Raw genomic sequence first — 18,334 nt, 5'->3', positions numbered from 1 at the left:
AATAACAACAAAAACATTAACAAATATATGGAAATATTTTAAATGTGTTCATTTCACCAAAATGTTATTTTATTTTTCTACCCACCAAATAAACAGCTGGGCTCTGCGTCTTCATCTCTGAAGGGAGAACAGCTGATCCAGAAGTGTAAACCAGGATCCAGTGTCCTCTTCTTAGTGACATCCAGAATCTGGAGAAATTCATAACTGGCCTCATCACCTTTGTTAACGACCCAATCCAATACACACCTGGCTTGATCAAACTCTGTCCTCTCAGCTTTGAGAGCATCAACCTCATCGTGATTGAAAACCTTCTTCTGATAAAGATTCTCAATGATCAGAGGAAGGTTTTTCATACGAGTCACCAGGTCTTTCCTGGCGTTTCTGAGGTACTCTGTAGCAGATTGATGTGCGGATGCCATACTGCAGGCATTTCAAACCTGAAGTAAAAGACATATGTTTAAGCATATTCACATTACATTTTAATGATATGTATTATTACACATGCAAGATTTTTTTTAACTATTTTCAGATGTGAATAAATACATACAGAGGTAAGTACACAAAATAAACATTATGAATACAAATAAAGCCGCATAGTCTGTCCTGTGGGTGGGTGGGGGTGAATAGAAACCATCAAATTAGATTTTTTATTTTTATTTTGTTATTTATAACTTTATTATTTTTATTTATGCAGGTCTGACACTCCATACTTAAAAAGAGTATATCCCAAAACAAACAAGAACCCATTTTTTAATGGTTTTAAAAGTTGATAAACCAGTAACGTGGTTTGGAATACATCATATATCTGTGATGGTTTCTATTGTTTCTTTCAGCAGGGCGAGATATATATATGTGCATACTTACAGAATTATATACATATGTGCATATTTAACAGAATTACAAGAGTTTATTATTAATTGCGTCAACTCACATTCACACCTCTAGTAAATCCAGGCTGACGGATTTTTTTCTTCTGATTTCATACTCTCATTCAGACTTTGAAGGCGAATAATTTTAACCCGGATGAAACTCAATTCCATCCGGGTTTCTCGAGGAACACTGAATGCAACCAAAACGAAACTAAAACTGAATCGCAATTATTCTCAAGCTGTTCATAACTGCAGTCAAAGTTTGTGAAAGCTACAGAGTAATTCGTGTTTCAAAATAACAAAAAAACAACAAAATAATATTGCGATTTTAATTTGTTTCACCCGAAATGATCAGGGGAACATTCTGAGACGATCGGGCTGAGCACATGCTTCGAAGTTATAACGCATATGCGTCACGACGCCCAAACCCTATACACATAAAATGTGGAAATACATTTCAGAACTGCAAATAAATATAACTAACGTTAACGGTCATAAATAAATAAATAAAACACACAATGAACGATACACGCACACGCCGCGGCTATTTACGATGGACTTTGATTAGACTGCTTCACTTCTAATATAAAAATGACAGATTAAGTTGCATTTCATAGGTTCCGATTCAAATGTTAACAATTTGGACTTGACATAAATGTAGCTACCTCCTATTGACTTTGACTGCAACTTCCGGCGGTAATTTACAGGAACGTTATTAACACAATAACCCACAGCGAAATTCACGTACAGAATTACAGATCCAGCCGCTGCTTTCAAACCAGAACCAGCTAAGTTACGCTTGTCCTCCCGCAGATCAGTCGACTCGTCCTACATCTAAACTAATCGCGGCTGGATCCAGCTTCTTACTGACGCTAACTGTTATCCGCTCCACCTTAAAAACGACGATTCCGCGATTCTTAAACCCAATATAGGGCGGATTCAAAACGGTTTTGCGTCCTTGAAGGACACTTAATTTGTAGAGACGTTCCAAACGAAGTCTTTAAAGGTGTGTCCCAAAGTTAAGTGCATGGACTCCGGAGTGCGTATTTGAAGTGCAAATGCAACACGAAGGATCTCCCAAACTTCAGCTTCAGCTTCTTCTTCTTCTTCTTCTTCTTCTTCTTCTTCTTCTTAAGGTTTTATTGGCGGTTGACAAGCAACAAAATGGTGTATTACCGCCACCAACTGGTATGGAGTGTGGATCAAAATTACATTTTATATCTTCTCAAACAAATTATTTATTCTAAGATACTGAAAAATAAAACTATAACATTCATTTCCAGATTTATTTTGTAAAATATCCCCTAGAATAAATCGCATTTTTATTTTTCTTAATTTTTCTATTAAAATCCGATAACTCATCACTAATCCTTTTCCTTATTGCTAACTGAAACTCTGGAACAATAAAAGCGACTCCTATCCTATTGTCTATATTCTTTGATGCATCTGTATATATCTGAACATAACTGTGGTAATCATTAATATATTTCTGCAAATTACATGAACTCCATTCTTTGTCCGTTTTTCTTTTCTAACAATGTAAAATCTACTGTAGCATCTGAGAGTAACCATGATTTTATTACTGGTAGCGGAACAGTTGGACTAACTATTAATTGATTAACTTTGAATTCTATTGCTTTCTGTATTACTGTCCATCCAAAACTTTTAGTTTTTCTCCTCTCTTTTTCCCAACAGGGCTTTAAAGTGTCTTGTGTAGGATGCTCTTGACTATGCCCTTGTAAATTAGCCCAATAACTTAATGATAACTGTATCCTTCTCATTTCTAAAGACATTTTCCCCATTTCTACCTGTAGTGCTACGATTGGTGTAGTTTTTATAGCTCCTGTACATAATCTCAATACCTGATGCTGAATACGGTCTAACTTTCTAAGTGATGTATCTGCTGCTGATCCATACACCACACAACCATAATCAAATAAACATCTAATCAGCCCACTATATATGGCTTTTAATGCCTTCCTATCAGCCCCCCATTCACTTCCTACTAAACACCTCATTATATTTAACACTTTCTTACATTTGTCCAATATTTTCTGGATATGCATCACCCATGTAACTCTTTCGTCAAACCACAACCCTAAAAACTTAAAACTTTTCACTCTTTCCAGTACTTCTTTATATAACTTTAGACTTACCTCACCTCCAACTTTTTTCCTTGTAAAAGCATTATCTTTGTCTTATCTACTGAAAATTTAAAACCCCACCTATATGACCATTTTTCAACTACTTTAATAGCCTCCTGTACTTTTTTAACAATAAAATCAGTGTTCCTTCCCCTTTTCCAGATTGCCCCATCATCAGCGAAAAGCGAGGACCCCAATCCATTTTCCAGATCCTCAAACACATCATTTATCATTATCGAAAATAATAAAGGACTAACTATACTTCCTTGAGGCGTTCCATTTTCTATCATAAATTTCTCTGAATAACTAATAAAAAATCCTTAATCCATCTATACATTTGACCTTTAATACCTAACTTACCTAATTTGATTAACAGCCCTTCTCTCCACATCATGTCGTATGCTTTTTCTATATCAAAGAAAACATCCACAACACTCTCTCTATTTATTTGTGCTTTTCTTATATCATGTTCTAAACATACAGCTGGATCCATGGTATTTCTCCCTCTCCTAAAACCACTCTGATATTTGGATAAATATTTATTATTTTCCACATAATACATTTGTCAGACACAGACGAGGACACAGAGGATTCAGTGAAACAGTATTTAATATTAATCAGAGGTTTCAGACACAGGTGAATCTTGACACGTGGAAGACACAGAGACAACACAACTTTCCTTCAAGTGAGTGGTGATGCAGATGGTGGCTCAGACGAAGATGATGGTTGTAGGAATTCCGATGAGGATGAAGAGGGTAAGGCAGTTCGGGTAGGTAGACGAATGTCGTTCAGGTTAGTGAGGAGATCGTTGCAAGACCAGACACTGAGTGATGGTGACTGGTGGCTTTATATGTGGCGCTGGTGACGATGCACAGGTGTTTAGAATTCCGGGGATTGGGGACGAGTGAGTGTGGCGTAAGTATCTGATTCTGGGAATGTAGCAGGTGTGGCTGTGACAGTACCCCCTCCTCCACGGGCGGCTCCTGACGGCTGGGATCTTGTACGACGACGGGGTCTACCTCGGCCACGGGGAGCGGGGCGGTCTGGATGGTCTCGGTGAAAGTCCGTGAGAAGGCTGGGGTCCAGGATGTCGTTACGGTTAACCCAGCAACGCTCCTCCGGGCCGTAATTCTCCCAGTCTACAAGGTACTCCAATTGAGGACCCCGTCGTCGAGAGTCGAGGATAGCTCTAACCCGGAAGATGTCGTTGTCTTCTTCGATGGCTGGAGGAGGAGGTACGGCATCATCACCAGGCTCTGTGGATGGAGGAGACAAAGGTTCAGTGAAGGGTTTGAGGAGTGAAACATGGAATGAAGGTGAGATACGGTACTGTGCAGGTAGCTGGAGTCTATAGGTCACTTCGTTCAGTTGCCGTTCAATTGTGAATGGTCCGATGTATCGGGGACTCAGCTTACGGCAGGGCAGCCGGAGGCGGATATCCCTCGTCGAGAGCCAGACTCGCTGTCCAGGTTGGTATTGCGGCGTAGGTCTTCGACGAGCGTCCGCTTGCTCCTTATGCCTCCGCACTGCCCGCTGGAGATGCACGTGAGCCGAGTCCCAGACCCTCTCGCTCTGTCGGAACCAGTGATCTACCGCTGGGACCTCCGAGGGCTCACCTGACCATGGGAAGAGTGGAGGCTGGTATCCGAGGACACATTGGAAGGGGGTGAGCCCGGTGGTGGATTGCTGGAGGGAGTTCTGAGCGTATTCGGCCCAGGGTAGGTACTGGCTCCAACAGTCCTGGTTACTGTGGCAGTATATCCTCAGGAACCTCCCAAGCTCCTGTATCTTACGCTCCGTCTGGCCGTTGGTCTGTGGGTGGTATCCGGAAGAGAGGCTGACAGACACCCCTAGAAGACGGAAGAAAGCAGCCCAGACTCTGGAGATGAATTGGGGACCCCGGTCGGAGACGATGTCCTCTGGGATGCCAAAGTGGCGGAATACATTGTGGAATAGTGCCTCTGCCGCTTCAAATGCAGTGGGAAGCCCTTTGAGAGGGATGAGTTTACATGACTTTGAAAACCTGTCGACCACCACCAGCACACAGGTGTAGCCTTGAGAAAGAGGGAGGTCAGTCATGAAATCTATACCAATATGGGTCCATGGACGCTCAGGAATGGGCAGAGGCACCAGTTTACCCTCCGGGAGTCTTCTAGGGGTGTCTGCTATGGCGCAGACGGAGCATCCCTTGAGGTAGCGGACAGTATCCAGAGCCATCGATGGCCACCAGTAACGTTGTTGAAGGAGCGAGAGGGTCCGCCTCCTGCCTGGATGTCCAGATCCCGGAGAGGTATGAGCTAAGTCCAGGAGGGTAATCCGATGTTGAGGAGGGACGAAGAGTTTACCTTCTGGACCTCCCGGCGGAGCAGGGTGTTGAAGGTTTTCTTGTTCAATCAGATGATCAATATTCCATTGGATAGGACTTACAATCATGGCTGGAGGGAGGATTGGTTCCGGAGATTCGGGTTCAGGATCTGCTTGATGAAGACGGGAGAGGGCATCGGCTCTATTGTTCTGGGAGCCAGGGCGATAAGTGACCTTAAAGTTGAATCTCGTGAAGAACAAGGCCCATCTGGCTTTGCGGTGATTCAGTCTCTTAGCTTCACAGAGGTATTCCAGGTTCCGGTGGTCTGTTACTACCTCGAAAGGGAACTGGGCTCCCTCCAGCCAATGACGCCATTCTTCCAGAGCCAGCTTGATGGCTAGTAGTTCACGGTTACCGATGTCAAAATTCTGCTCCACCGGGGATAGCTTCTTCGAGAAGAAGGCGCATGGATGGAGTCTTGGAGGATCCCCCTGCCGCTGGGATAGGACTGCTCCGACCCCGGTTGATGAGGCATCCACTTCCACAATGAACTGTTGGTTGGGATCAGGGTGGACTAGGATCAGAGCAGTCTTGAAGGCTTGCTTGAGTAGGTGGAAAGCTTCTGTGGCCTCGGGGTTCCAGGACAGAGACTTGGGCCGGTTCCGGAGGAGAGAAGTTAGAGGGGAGCTGAGTAAACTGTAGTCTTTGATGAATCTTCTATAGAAGTTGGCAAAGCCCAGGAAGCGTTGGAGTTCTTTAATGGAACCAGGTTGAGGCCAGTGTGTAATAGCGTCCACCTTCCCCTGGTCCATCTTCACGCCTTGTGGGTCGATGATGTATCCCAGGAACTGGACTGAGGGCGTGTGAAACTCACATTTTTCAGACTTGAGGTAGAGGTGGTGTTCCCGGAGTTTTCGGAGTACGAGTGTGACATGTTGGATGTGTTCCTCCTTGGATGTGGAGTAGATGAGGATGTCGTCGATGTAGACAATTACGAACTGGTTAAGGTATTCTCTGAAGACTTCATTCATGTAATTTTGGAAGACGGATGGACTGTTGGATAACCCATACGGCATGACCCTGTACTCATAGTGCCCGGAACGAGTAATGAAAGCAGTCTTCCACTCGTCCCCCTTCCGGATACGGATTAAGTTGTAGGCGCTCCTCAAGTCCAGTTTAGTGAAGATCCTGGCTCCGCGTAGTTGTTCTAACGCTGCTGGGACCAGGGGAAGAGGATAGCTGAATTTGATGGTTTGAGAGTTGAGGTGGCGATAGTCGATACACGGCCTCAAGCCTCCGTCCTTCTTGGCCACGAAGAAAAAGCTGGAAGCGGCAGGGGAAGTAGATGGTCGGATGAACTCCTGAGCGAGGGCTTCCTGTATGTACTCCTCCATGGCCTTCTGCTCCGGGATGGACAGTGGATAGACTCGTCCTTTAGGAAGGGTTGCTCCAGGCAGGAGGTCAATGGCGCAGTCCCATGGCCTATGAGGTGGAAGTTTCGTTGCCAACCGCTTACTGAACACATCCTGGAACGCCCGATATTCAGGAGGGATGAAATGATTAACCTTAGTGTCGGGGCTTTCCACTGATGTGGACTGGACCGGTAGGGATGACTTCTTAATGGGAGGAATGACCTTGGGAATTTTAGCTGGAGGAGTGATACAGGTAAGATGACAGGATTGTCCCCATTACAGGATCTCACCAGTGGGCCAATGGATGTGAGGTTGGTGTTGATTAAGCCAGGGGCGTCCCAGGATGATGTCTGCGGTGGAATCCTCCAGCACCATGAACGTGATGTCTTCCTCGTGCAGGAGTCCCACGCGGAGGATGATTGTGGGGGACAAATAGTGGACACGACCCTTGCCCAGCGGTTTTCCCTGTATCGTCATTATTTTGAGTTTGACGGGGCTTCGATGATGTTTGGCACTTAGACGAGTTAATGTTTGCCGGTTGATGAAGTTCCCCGCCGAACCGGAGTCGATGAGGGCTTGTACTGAAACAGAAGAATGGAGATGTCTTAGAGTAACCCAGGTTTTAGTCAGAGGAGCAGTTAGAGGCGGAATATGGATGGTACTCACCGCTGGGCGTGGAGGCCGTACTGGACAGGATGGTAAGAGGTGTCCATCTCCCCCACAATAGAGACACAGCCCGGTGTTAATCCTCCGCTGACGTTCCGATGTGGATAGGTGGTTAGAATCCACTTGCATGGGCTCAGGTGCTGGAGGAGCGACAGATGGTATAGCCGGCGGAGGAAGTGCAGCGGGAGTGAGCTGATGACAGGCAGTGAGTCTCTGGGCAACTCTAATGGATTTCTGGATTAGACACTCAAGTCCCAGTGAGTCTTCGTAGACCACAATCAACTCTTGTACTTTGTCGTTTCATTCTGTCGTTTCATTTTGTAGTTTCATTCCAGCCGCTTATGTAAGCGAGTGTACGGAAGCTTACGGCATAATCACTCACGGATTCATCTCTCTGTTGGTGAATCGTAAATAGTTGATCATGGACAGATAATGCCGAAGTTTGTTGGCCAAAGACGGATTTTAGCTGAGAACAGAAGTTAGTGACTGATCCGATGGCAGGGGAGTTCGAGTCCCAGAGAGATTGAGCCCATTGGAGAGCTTTACCTGAGAGCAGGTTGATGATGAATGCGACTCGACTGCGTTCAGTGGTAAACAAATGGGCGTTGGACTCCATGTAGAGAGAACACTGTAGTAGGAACCCGCTGCAATCCTCCACCGTGCCGCTGTATGTCGCAGGTTTGGCCATGGGACTCGCAGGGGCAACTGAAGAAGTGACCGGCGGTGTAGCGGTGATAGAACTGTTGACAGCTGGTGAAGAAAGTTGAGTTTGTTGTATAAGTGAGGACCGTACGGCGTGAACCAGTTCAGTGAAGGGATCCGCGGTGCGGTCCTCGCCTGCGTCTGGAGAGCACTGCATTTGGTCTGGTCTTCTGTCAGACACAGACGAGGACACAGAGGATTCAGTGAAACAGTATTTAATATTAATCAGAGGTTTCAGACACAGGTGAATCTTGACACGTGGAAGACACAGAGACAACACAACTTTCCTTCAAGTGAGTGGTGATGCAGATGGTGGCTCAGACGAAGACGATGGTTGTAGGAATTCCGATGAGGATGAAGAGGGTAAGGCAGATCGGGTAGGTAGACGAATGTCGTTCAGGTTAGTGAGGAGATCGGTGCAAGACCAGACACTGAGTGATGGTGACTGGTGGCTTTATATGTGGCGCTGGTGATGATGCACAGGTGTTTAGAATTCCGGTGATTGGGGACGAGTGAGTGTGGCGTAAGTATCTGATTCTGGGAATGTAGCAGGTGTGGCTGTGACAACATTAACCTTTCATTGATCATTTTTTCCATTATTTTACAGACATTAGATGTCAAAGCTATTGGTCTATAATTTTCTGGATTTGTGCAATCTTTCCCTGGTTTACGTACATATTGGAACAATCACCGCCTCCTTCCAACTTTGTGGTAATTTTCCTTCCTCCCATATTTTATTGTACATTTTTTATAAAACATCTTTGGATGATTCGCTGAGTTGGTTTATCATTAAATAGCAAATCTGATCCATGCCTGGAGCTGATTTCTTGGTTTTCCTGAGAGCACGATTTAATTCTGTCTTTGTAAATAACATATTTAATTGGTCATTATTGTATTCCTCATTCTGTAATAGTTCTTTATACTCCTCCAATGTACTTTCCCTTCCTTTTTTTCCCTCTTCACTAATATTGTTTGAGTTATGAATTTTAACAAAATTTTTAACCAGCATTTCTGCTTTCTCCTCATCTCTTATTGCTGTTGTTTCTCCATCCCTTAATATTGGATACCCAAATTCTTTTTTTGTCCCATTCATTCTTTTTATCATTCCCCATACCTTACCAATTTCTGTTTCCCTTCCCACTGTGTTACAAAATTTCCTCCAAAAATCGTTCTTTTTTTATGATTTATATTTTTTTATGATTCTCCTTACATTTGCTTGTCTCCTTTTATATTCAATAAAATTCTGGAAACTGTAATTCTTTTTTTAGCATTTTAAAAGCTTTATTTCTAGATTTAATTGCTTTATCACATTCATTTGTCCACCATGGTACAATCTTCTTCATTTTTATACCCCCTTTCTTCGGTATAGTCTGACTTGCCGCTAATAATATCGCATTACAAATAGAGTTATTAACATTAACAACACTTTCTTCAATATCAATTTTTTTCATTTCTTGCTCACTAATATACCTAAAAGACTCCCAATCAGCATTTTCAAAAAAACATTTATCCACTCCTCCTGTATTACCTTCTTCTATACGTAAATTAACTTCCACTACTATAGGATAATGATCACTTCCTATAGTCATTTCTCTATTTACATCCCATAAGCATAGCCCCGCAAGTGAATTTGATACAAGTGTAAGATCAATAGCTGATTCTGTGCCCGTTCTGACGTTAATCCTTGTACCCCTTCCATCATTTAAACATACTAGGTCTTTAATCTCCATTAACTCTTCAATCACTGTTCCATTCCCATCATTGCAATTATCCCATAAAGTGCTATGGGCATTAAAATCTCCACAGCATATCATTTTTCCTTCTAAATGTACAGCAAGTTCATCCATTAAACAAACGCAGTTAAAGGCAAGGTGATGAGTAGACTGAAGTTGGGCTCAGGTGGTTGTGCTGTGGGATGTGTTTCCCATACATTTATTTATTTTTGGTGACTCACCACAATTTTCAAACTTTAAAATATTTTAAAACTTTTTTTTCAAAAGGCTTCATTGAGTAACGTTAATTACTGCACGTTTGATAATAATTCCTTACATTTATATGTTTAAATATCAAAGCGAGGCACAGGTGTTTTAATATCGTTGTATTTCTGAAGGAAGACTTGCATGTTATATGCCTGATAGCAGCGTATGAGCGTACCAGCTCTGCTTCGTTTACAGCTGTTACTGGGGAAGCCTCTATTTCTCGCGCTTTATGTCTATGGTTTAAAACATCTACTGTTGGCAAATAATGAATTGCATTTTCATTAAGTCCGTCTGATCCATGCAGCAAACATTTTGTTTGTTATCAAAAAAGATCTACTCTAGAGGGACTTGGCTGTTGTTATTGATTCTATTTGGAAGTCTACCGGAAGTTAAGTTAGGTCCACAAAAGTGCTCATGCGCAGTAACGTTTGTTTATGTTGTTGCCGTTGAAACCGTCTATATCTCTCCTTTCGAAAAGACGTGATTGTCAAAATACTAAGTTAGAATGAGTAATAGGGAGCGACAGAGCGCGTGTTCCAATGAACAACAACTCCCATGAGCCTTACACTCTTTCTCGACGTCATCGAAGTACGTCTTATGTTATTATTTTGATTGAGTGACCCCTGGTGGCCAAAAATTCCATACTGCACGTTTAAACTCCGAAAAAGTCGTCCTGCTTCCAACCCACAAGGCTCTCATTCACCGCTCCCGCTTGGTTCACGCCAACCTCTGGAACGTCACCTCCGACTTCAGCTTCTTCATCTTCCTCCTCTTCTTCTTCTTCTTCTTCTTCTTTGTTTTTAACGGCGGTTGGCAACCAGCTTTTGGTGCATTACCGCCACCTTCTGCTTCGGAGTGTGAATCAGACAATAGGCTTACAATCTAGTTTCCACATTAAAAAATATATTAATATAAATATATATTAATAAATATTTTAACACTTACACACAATCATTCATTACCCAACACACTTTCCCATATCCCTGTTTATCCTCATAATCTATTAAACAAACCTGTTTCCCTTAAGAAAGTTAACAATATTCTAACCTGTGCTCTGTCACCTATGCTCATCAGTCCTGTTAAAGTTAATTCCTGAACCCCTAATTCCCTCAAATTATTCTCCATTATCACTCTCTGTTCCTCATACCTCCTACATCTTATAATTATTTGCTCCAATGACTCCTATTCTTGACACCACTCACACAAGCCTGTCTCGTGTCTTCCTATCATTTTCAGTGATTTGTTTAGCGCACCGTGCCCCAATCTTAATCTTGTCACTACAGTTTCCTCTCTCCTGTACCCACCACCTAACCTAGTTATTTTTTACACTCTTTTGAATTTTATATAAATGCCTTCCTTTCTCCTCTCTGTCCCATCTTTCTTGCCACATTTGGTTGGTTTTTTCCCAGATTATACTTTTGACCTCTGCTTTACTTATTTTAATTTGCATTTCTATATTTCCCTTCTTTAAAGCCTTCTTTGCCAATTCATCCACCTGTTCATTCCCTTTCACCCCTACATGTGCTGGAACCCACATAAATTGAACCTGTCCTCCTTGATTTGCTATCCTTGTTACTGATTGAAGGACTTCATACATCACATCCTGACGGCTTTTTGAGTGAAAAGACCTTAAACTCACTAGGACTGAGGATGAATCGGATTATATCAGCACCTTTTCTTGTCTTGTTTTTTCCACCCACCTTAAAGCAACTAATATTGCTACCATTTCCACTGTGTAAACTCCTAAAAAATCTGACGTTCTTCTATTAATTCCTATTCCTTTAGCTGGAATTGCCACCCCATATCCTGCCACTCTTGTCTCAGGTTTCTTAGAACCATCTGTATATATATATGTATGAATTCTTTATAATCTTTACTTATGTGATGCTTAAATGCACTTACCAAATCTATTTGATCTTTTCCTTTCTTCTTTAACTCTAATAAATACCAGTCAATATTAGGCCAAACAAGTACCCAAGGAGCCACCATCGGATATACAACTGCAGAACTCATCTTCACATCAAATACTCCAAATTCTTTTGCTACCTCATACTCGACTAAAATTATCTCTGTTATATCTTGCATTCTCCCATGTCTCCTGCAACACTACTTTTGTGGGGTGGAAATCATTATGTCCCTGCAAATTAGCCCAATAGTTTGTCATCAACTCTCTCCTTCTTAATTCTAATGGCATTTCTCCCATTTCTACCCCGAGTGCAGGTACTGGTGAAGTTTTAAAAGCACCACAACACACTCTTAATGCCTGTGCCTGAATCATATCTAGTTTCTCTAATAAAGATTTGGCTGCTGACCCATAAGCTACACTGCCATAATCCAACACAGATCTTATCAGTGCCACATATATTGTTTTTAATGCAGAGCAACTAGCTCCCCATTTCCTACCTGTTAAACATCTCATCACATTAATTACTTTTTTGCATTTTCCTTCTATTTTCTTTATATGATCTGCCCATGTTAACCGTGAATCGAAAATGACTCCCAAAAATGTGAATGTTCCAACCCTCTCTAATTCTTTCCCATACATATTTAACCTCATCCCTTCCTTAATTTGTTTCCTGGTGAAAAAGACTGTTTGTGTTTTTTCTATTGAGAACTTAAACCCCCAAACATATCCCCACTCCACAACCTCATCAATTGCTCCTTGTACTCCTTGTATTCCTTCCCCTTTTCCACAAAGCTCCGTCATCCGCAAACAAAGACCTCCCTATATCCATTGGCACCTTTGTGAAGACATCATCAATCATGATGATAAAAAGTAGTGGGCTAATTACACTGCCTTGAGGCGTTCCATTGCCAACAGCGTACTGACTTGACATGTCTGACCCTATTTGTACTTCAATTTTCCTTTCAAACAGAAAATTCTTTATCCAATTAAAAACTCTTCCACCTACACCCATTGTAACGTTTGATCAGGCTCCAGTCCACCAGAGGGAGCCTTCACCTGAATATTGAACTCTGCCATTTCCTGTTCCTGCCATATCATTTCCTGTCTTGTCATTTCCTGTCACCCTGTATATAAGTCAATTGTTTGCACTTCCATTTTGCGAAGTATTGCCAGTTCACTGCCTTACTAAGCGTTCTTTTATTGTTCCATTGTTGATACTTGTTATGATCTTTGCTTTTGCTCTTTTGACTCAAGTTTTTGGATTACTGTTTTGGATTTGTCTGCCAGTGGATTGTTTTGCCTGTGTTTTGACCCAAGCCTGTGACCTGACCACGAGTTGTGAATATTGTTTGGATTTTATGCTCAGATCCTATAATAAACACCTCCTAACACCTCTCCACCTAAGAGTCGTGTTTATCCGCTGTCTATTCCTGAAACCAAGGCCATGGAAGAATGCATTGAAGAGGCCTTATCTTATGGGTTTATTAGGCCATCCACCTCACCCGCAGCATCTGGGTTCTTTTTGTTGACAAGAAAGATGGTGGTTTAAGACATTGTATTGACTATCGAGCACTCAACGCTATCACTGTTAAGAATCGCCATCCTTTGCCTCTTATCCCTTCTTCTCTGGAGCAATTACGTGAGGCCAGCTATTTTACTAAATTGGATCTCAGATCTGCCTACAATCTCATCAGAATCCGTGAGGGTGATGAATGGAAGACGGCTTTTCTCACCAGCAGGGCGCACTACGAGTATTTGGTTATGCCATTTGGGTTGGCCAATGCACCTTCAATCTTCCAGTCCTTCGTTAATGAGGTTTTCAAGGATCTCTTGAATCAGTATGTGATTGTCTACATCGACGATATCTTGATCTACTCTGGCTCCATGGAGGATCATATCTCTCATGTAAGAACTGTGTTGTCACGCCTACTCCAGAATGGTCTTTGTGTCAAGGCGGAAAAGTGTGAGTTTCAAGTTACATCAATTAAGTTCCTGGGATACAATATTAGCCATTCAGGAGTTGAGATGGATGACATCAAGGTAAAAGCTGTCACGGACTGGCCCACACCCAGCACTGTTAAGGAGTTACAACGATTTCTAGGATTTGCAAACTTCTACCGTAGATTCATCCGTGATTTCAGTACCATAGCTGCACCTGTCACCTCACTACTTAAAGGAAAACCCAAGAAGTTAGTATGGACAGAGGCAGCTACTTCAGCATTCAATAAGCTCAAGTCCAGTTTCACCACAGCCCCCATTCTTAAGCATCCAGATCCTAAACTTCCCTTCATCGTCGAGGTTGATGCCTCCAACTGTGGAATCGGTGCTGTCCTCTCTCAGCGTCATGGAACACCTGGCAAGTTGCATTCTTCTCAAGAAAGTTAACTCCAGCCGAAAGAAATTACGATATTGGTAAAAAGGAATTATTATCCATCAAGGCCGCTCTTGAAGAATGGAGACACTGGCTAGAAGGCGCCCTTCATCCCTTTCAGGTCATTACAGACCACAAAAACCTAGAGTATATCAAGAATGCCAAGCGTTTGAATCCTCGTCAGGCAAGATGGGCACTCTTTTTCACTCAAATCAATTTGCAGTCACATACTGTCCAGGGAGCAAAAATATTAAGGCAGATGCATTGTCACGTATCTATGACTCTGCCAATTCACAGATGAGACCAGAAACCATCTTATCACCATCCATCATCATCGCACCCATCCAGTGGGACATTATGGAAGAGATTCAACATGCCCAACACGAAGAACCATCCCCTCCAGAGTGCCCAGCTGGGAAAATCTATGTTCCAACCAGTCTGTGTAACAGAACCATTCAATGGGTGCACACATCCCCTGCTTCTGGACACCCTGGAATTAATCGCACCACGGCTTTGGTCAGAAATTCTTTTTGGTGGCACACATTATCTGCAGATGTCAGTAACTATGTACGTGCTTGTCAGATCTGTGCTCAGTCACGAACACCTCGACAATTGCCTGCAGGACTTCTAGAACCACTACCAATTCCCCAACGGCCCTGGTCACACCTGTCTATTGACTTTGTCACTGATCTGCCTAACTCTCAAGGATTCACCACCATTATGGTCTCCATTGACCGCTTCTCTAAGTCTTGTCGTCTCATTCCATTCAAAGGAATACCCACTGCCATGGAAACTGCCAAAGTTTTGTCTTATACGTCAAGTTAATCCTGTTATGTACGGTTTAGAGTTGCCTGCTAATTACCGCATCTCTCCGTCCTTTCATGTGTCCCTCCTGAAACCGGCCCACGGCCCATTGAGCCCCGAAACCACTGACGAAGAACCGCCTCCACCGCTTGAGATCAAGGGAGCTCCTGCCTACCTAGTCCAGGAGATCCTAGAATCTCGCAGGAGGAGGGGTCAGATGCAATATCTCATTGACTGGGAGGGATACGGCCCGGAAGAGAGATCGTGGGTATCAACTAAGGACATCTTGGATTCATCACTTATCAGAGACTTTCACCAAACTCACCCAGATCGTCCGGCACCCAGACCAAGGGGTCGTCCTAGAAGAACACCTAGAGGTGTTCCTAGGGGGAGGGAATCTGTAACGTTTGATCAGGCTCCAGTCCACCAGAGTGAGCCTTCACCTGAATGTTGAACTCTGCCATTTCCTGTTCCTGCCCCATCATTTCCTAACTTGTCATTTCCTGTCACCCTGTATATAAGTCAATTGTTTGCACTGCCATTTTGCGAAGTATTGCCAGTTCACTGCCTTACTAAGCATTCTTTCATTGTTCCATTGTTGATACTTGTTATGATCTTTGCTTTTGCTCTTTTGACTCACGTTTTTGGATTACTGTTTTGGATTTGTATGCCAGTGGATTGTTTTGCCTGTGTTTTGACCCAAGCCTGTGACCTGACCACGAGTTGTGAATATTGTTTGGATTTTATGCTCAGATCCTATAATAAAGATGCGCTTATGGAATCCACTCAGCCTAAATTATCCTTACACTCATCAAGTGCAACTTTATTAACAATCCTTCCTTCCACATCATGTCATAAGCTTTTTCTATATCAAAAAACACTGGTGAAATGCTCATTTTCACTCAATATCCTGTTAATCTTGAGTACCTATAGAGTAGTACTGCATCCTTCATAACTCCAAAAAGTCTTTACTTTTATTATATTTATGAGAAAAAGATAGTCTGTACCTATTTTTCCCGGAAAAACATGACCGACTGGAGGTATGACGTGTGGGCGGAGCTAAAGAATCACGAGCGCCAGTAGGCTTTTGCATTGAGAGCGTTTGGAAGCTGTGACATTACCGTGAGAAAAAAAACATCCAAAAAAACATCCAAAACAAACCATGGCTAACAATCAGATTCAGAGTATATTCCAGAGGCTGAAATTTAACAAGAGCAGCATCAGAAACGACGTCTCTATGTGGTATGTACTGAAACTGTATATATTTGCTTAGCGGTTTTGAAATTACTAAGTTCCACTTTGTCGTCTTTTTTTTTTTTAAGCTGTACATGTGGAAAGTGCAGTTTGATGACAACATTGCATGTTGTTTACTTGATGTGTTTACGCGCCGATAGCTAAGTTAAAAACACAGAGATATTTGAAGCAGTTTTACTCACCGCATGTGGTTCCAACACACGATCGTGACCCTTTTTCGTTGGGACTGCATTATACTTAAGAAATAAACGATGTGCAAATCTGGCGTCAAACTGGGCCTTGTTTGTAAAACAAGCATCTTTGAAATGCAGGGAACAAACACAAACACTTGCACAACTCCGTTGATGCTCTGTAAAAATAAACTCCATCCACTGGTCCCTTAATGCTGTTTTTTTTTTTTTTTTTGGTAATCTTCCGGCAGAAGTGCCCTTAGGACCCATATAAGGAAATTCCGCTCCATCTAACGTCACACAGAGCCATACTCGAAAAAAACTTTCTGAAACTTGTGACAAACCGGAAGGAGTATTTTTGGAACAGAAATACTCCTTCAAACGTACAACTTAATTTTTGAAACTTTGTCCATGTTTAGCAAGGGAATCCAACTCTTTAACAGTGTAAAAAACTCAGTATGCATGAAATAGCATTTCACCCCCCCCCCCCCCCCCCTTTAATCAATCAATCAATCAATCACCTTTATTTATATAGTGCTTTAAACAAAATACATTGCGCCAAAGCACTGAACAACATTCATTTGGAAAACAGTGTCTCAATAATGCAAAATGATAGTTAAAGGCAGTTTATCATTGAATTCAGTTATGTCATCTCTGTTCAGTTGAAATAGTGTCTGTTTTAATTTGCAATCAAGTCAATGATATCGCTGTAGATGAAGTGACCCCAACTAAGCAAGCCAGAGGCGACAGCGGCAAGGAACCGAAACTCCATCGGTGACAGAATGGAGAAAAAAACCTTGGGAGAAACCAGGCTCAGTTGGGGGGCCAGTTCTCCTCTGACCAGACGAAACCAGTAGTTCAATTCCAGGCTGCAGCAAAGTCAGATTGTGCAGAAGAATCATCTGTTTCCTGTGGTCTTGTCCTGGTGCTCCTCTGAGACAAGGTCTTTACAGGGGATCTGTATCTGGGGCTCTAGTTGTCCTGGTCTCCGCTGTCTTTCAGGGCAGTAGAGGTCCTTTCTAGGTGCTGATCCACCATCTGGTCTGGATATGTACTGGATCCGGGTAACTGCAGTGACCCTCTGATCTGGACACAGACTGGATCTGGTGGCCACGGTGACCTCGGAACAGGAGAGAAACAGACAAATATTAGCGTAGATGCCATTCTTCTAATGATGTAGAAAGTACGGTGTTATGTGAAGTGTTTCCGGTTCCAGTTTACCTAATTAATGCAGCCTAAAAATCCTTTAACGGATTTGGATATTAAAAGCATATTAGTATGTTATGTGTATGCCAGGTTAAAGAGATGGGTCTTTAATCTAGATTTAAACTGCAAGAGTGTGTCTGCCTCCCGAACAATGTTAGGTAGGTTATTCCAGAGTTTAGGCGCCAAATAGGAAAAGGATCTGCCGCCCGCAGTTGATTTTGATATTCTAGGTATTATCAAATTGCCTGAGTTTTGAGAACGTAGCGGACGTAGAGGAGTATAATGTAAAAGGAGCTCATTCAAATACTGAGGTGCTAAACCATTCAGGGCTTTATAAGTAATAAGCAATATTTTAAAATCTATACGATGTTTGATAGGGAGCCAGTGCAGTGTGGACAGGACCGGGCTAATATGGTCATACTTCCTGGTTCTAGTAAGAACTCTTGCTGCTGCATTTTGGACTAGCTGTAGTTTGTTTACCAAGCGTGCAGAACAACCACCCAATAAAGCATTGCAATAGTCTAACCTTGAAGTCATAAATGCATG

At 42.6% G+C, this 18,334-nt stretch overlaps 1 protein-coding gene across 9 annotated transcripts in view; it reads right to left on the bottom strand.

The window, feature by feature from the left end:
- LOC113107869 (uncharacterized) overlaps window positions 1–1,979 on the bottom strand; it is a 115,288-nt gene extending 113,309 nt beyond the window's left edge. For 8 of the 9 annotated variants that reach the window (XM_026270661.1, XM_026270663.1, XM_026270670.1 and 5 more), the window contains exons 1-2: window positions 932–1,979; window positions 86–437 (exon numbers count right to left, since the gene is read on the bottom strand). In XM_026270661.1, the coding sequence (XP_026126446.1) occupies window positions 86–419 (334 nt within the window). In that variant the 5' untranslated portion in view covers window positions 420–437; window positions 932–1,979. The remainder of the gene's footprint in view (window positions 1–85; window positions 438–931) is intronic. The other variant, XM_026270662.1, reaches the window with a different exon arrangement.
- Between the last annotated feature and the right edge of the window lie 16,355 nt (window positions 1,980–18,334).

This window comes from Carassius auratus, chromosome 8 (genome assembly GCF_003368295.1).
Source record: "Carassius auratus strain Wakin chromosome 8, ASM336829v1, whole genome shotgun sequence".
NCBI classification, from domain to species: domain Eukaryota; kingdom Metazoa; phylum Chordata; class Actinopteri; order Cypriniformes; family Cyprinidae; genus Carassius; species Carassius auratus.
Note: the sequence above shows the minus strand (reverse complement) of the source record. Positions and strands in the feature narration are given on the sequence as shown.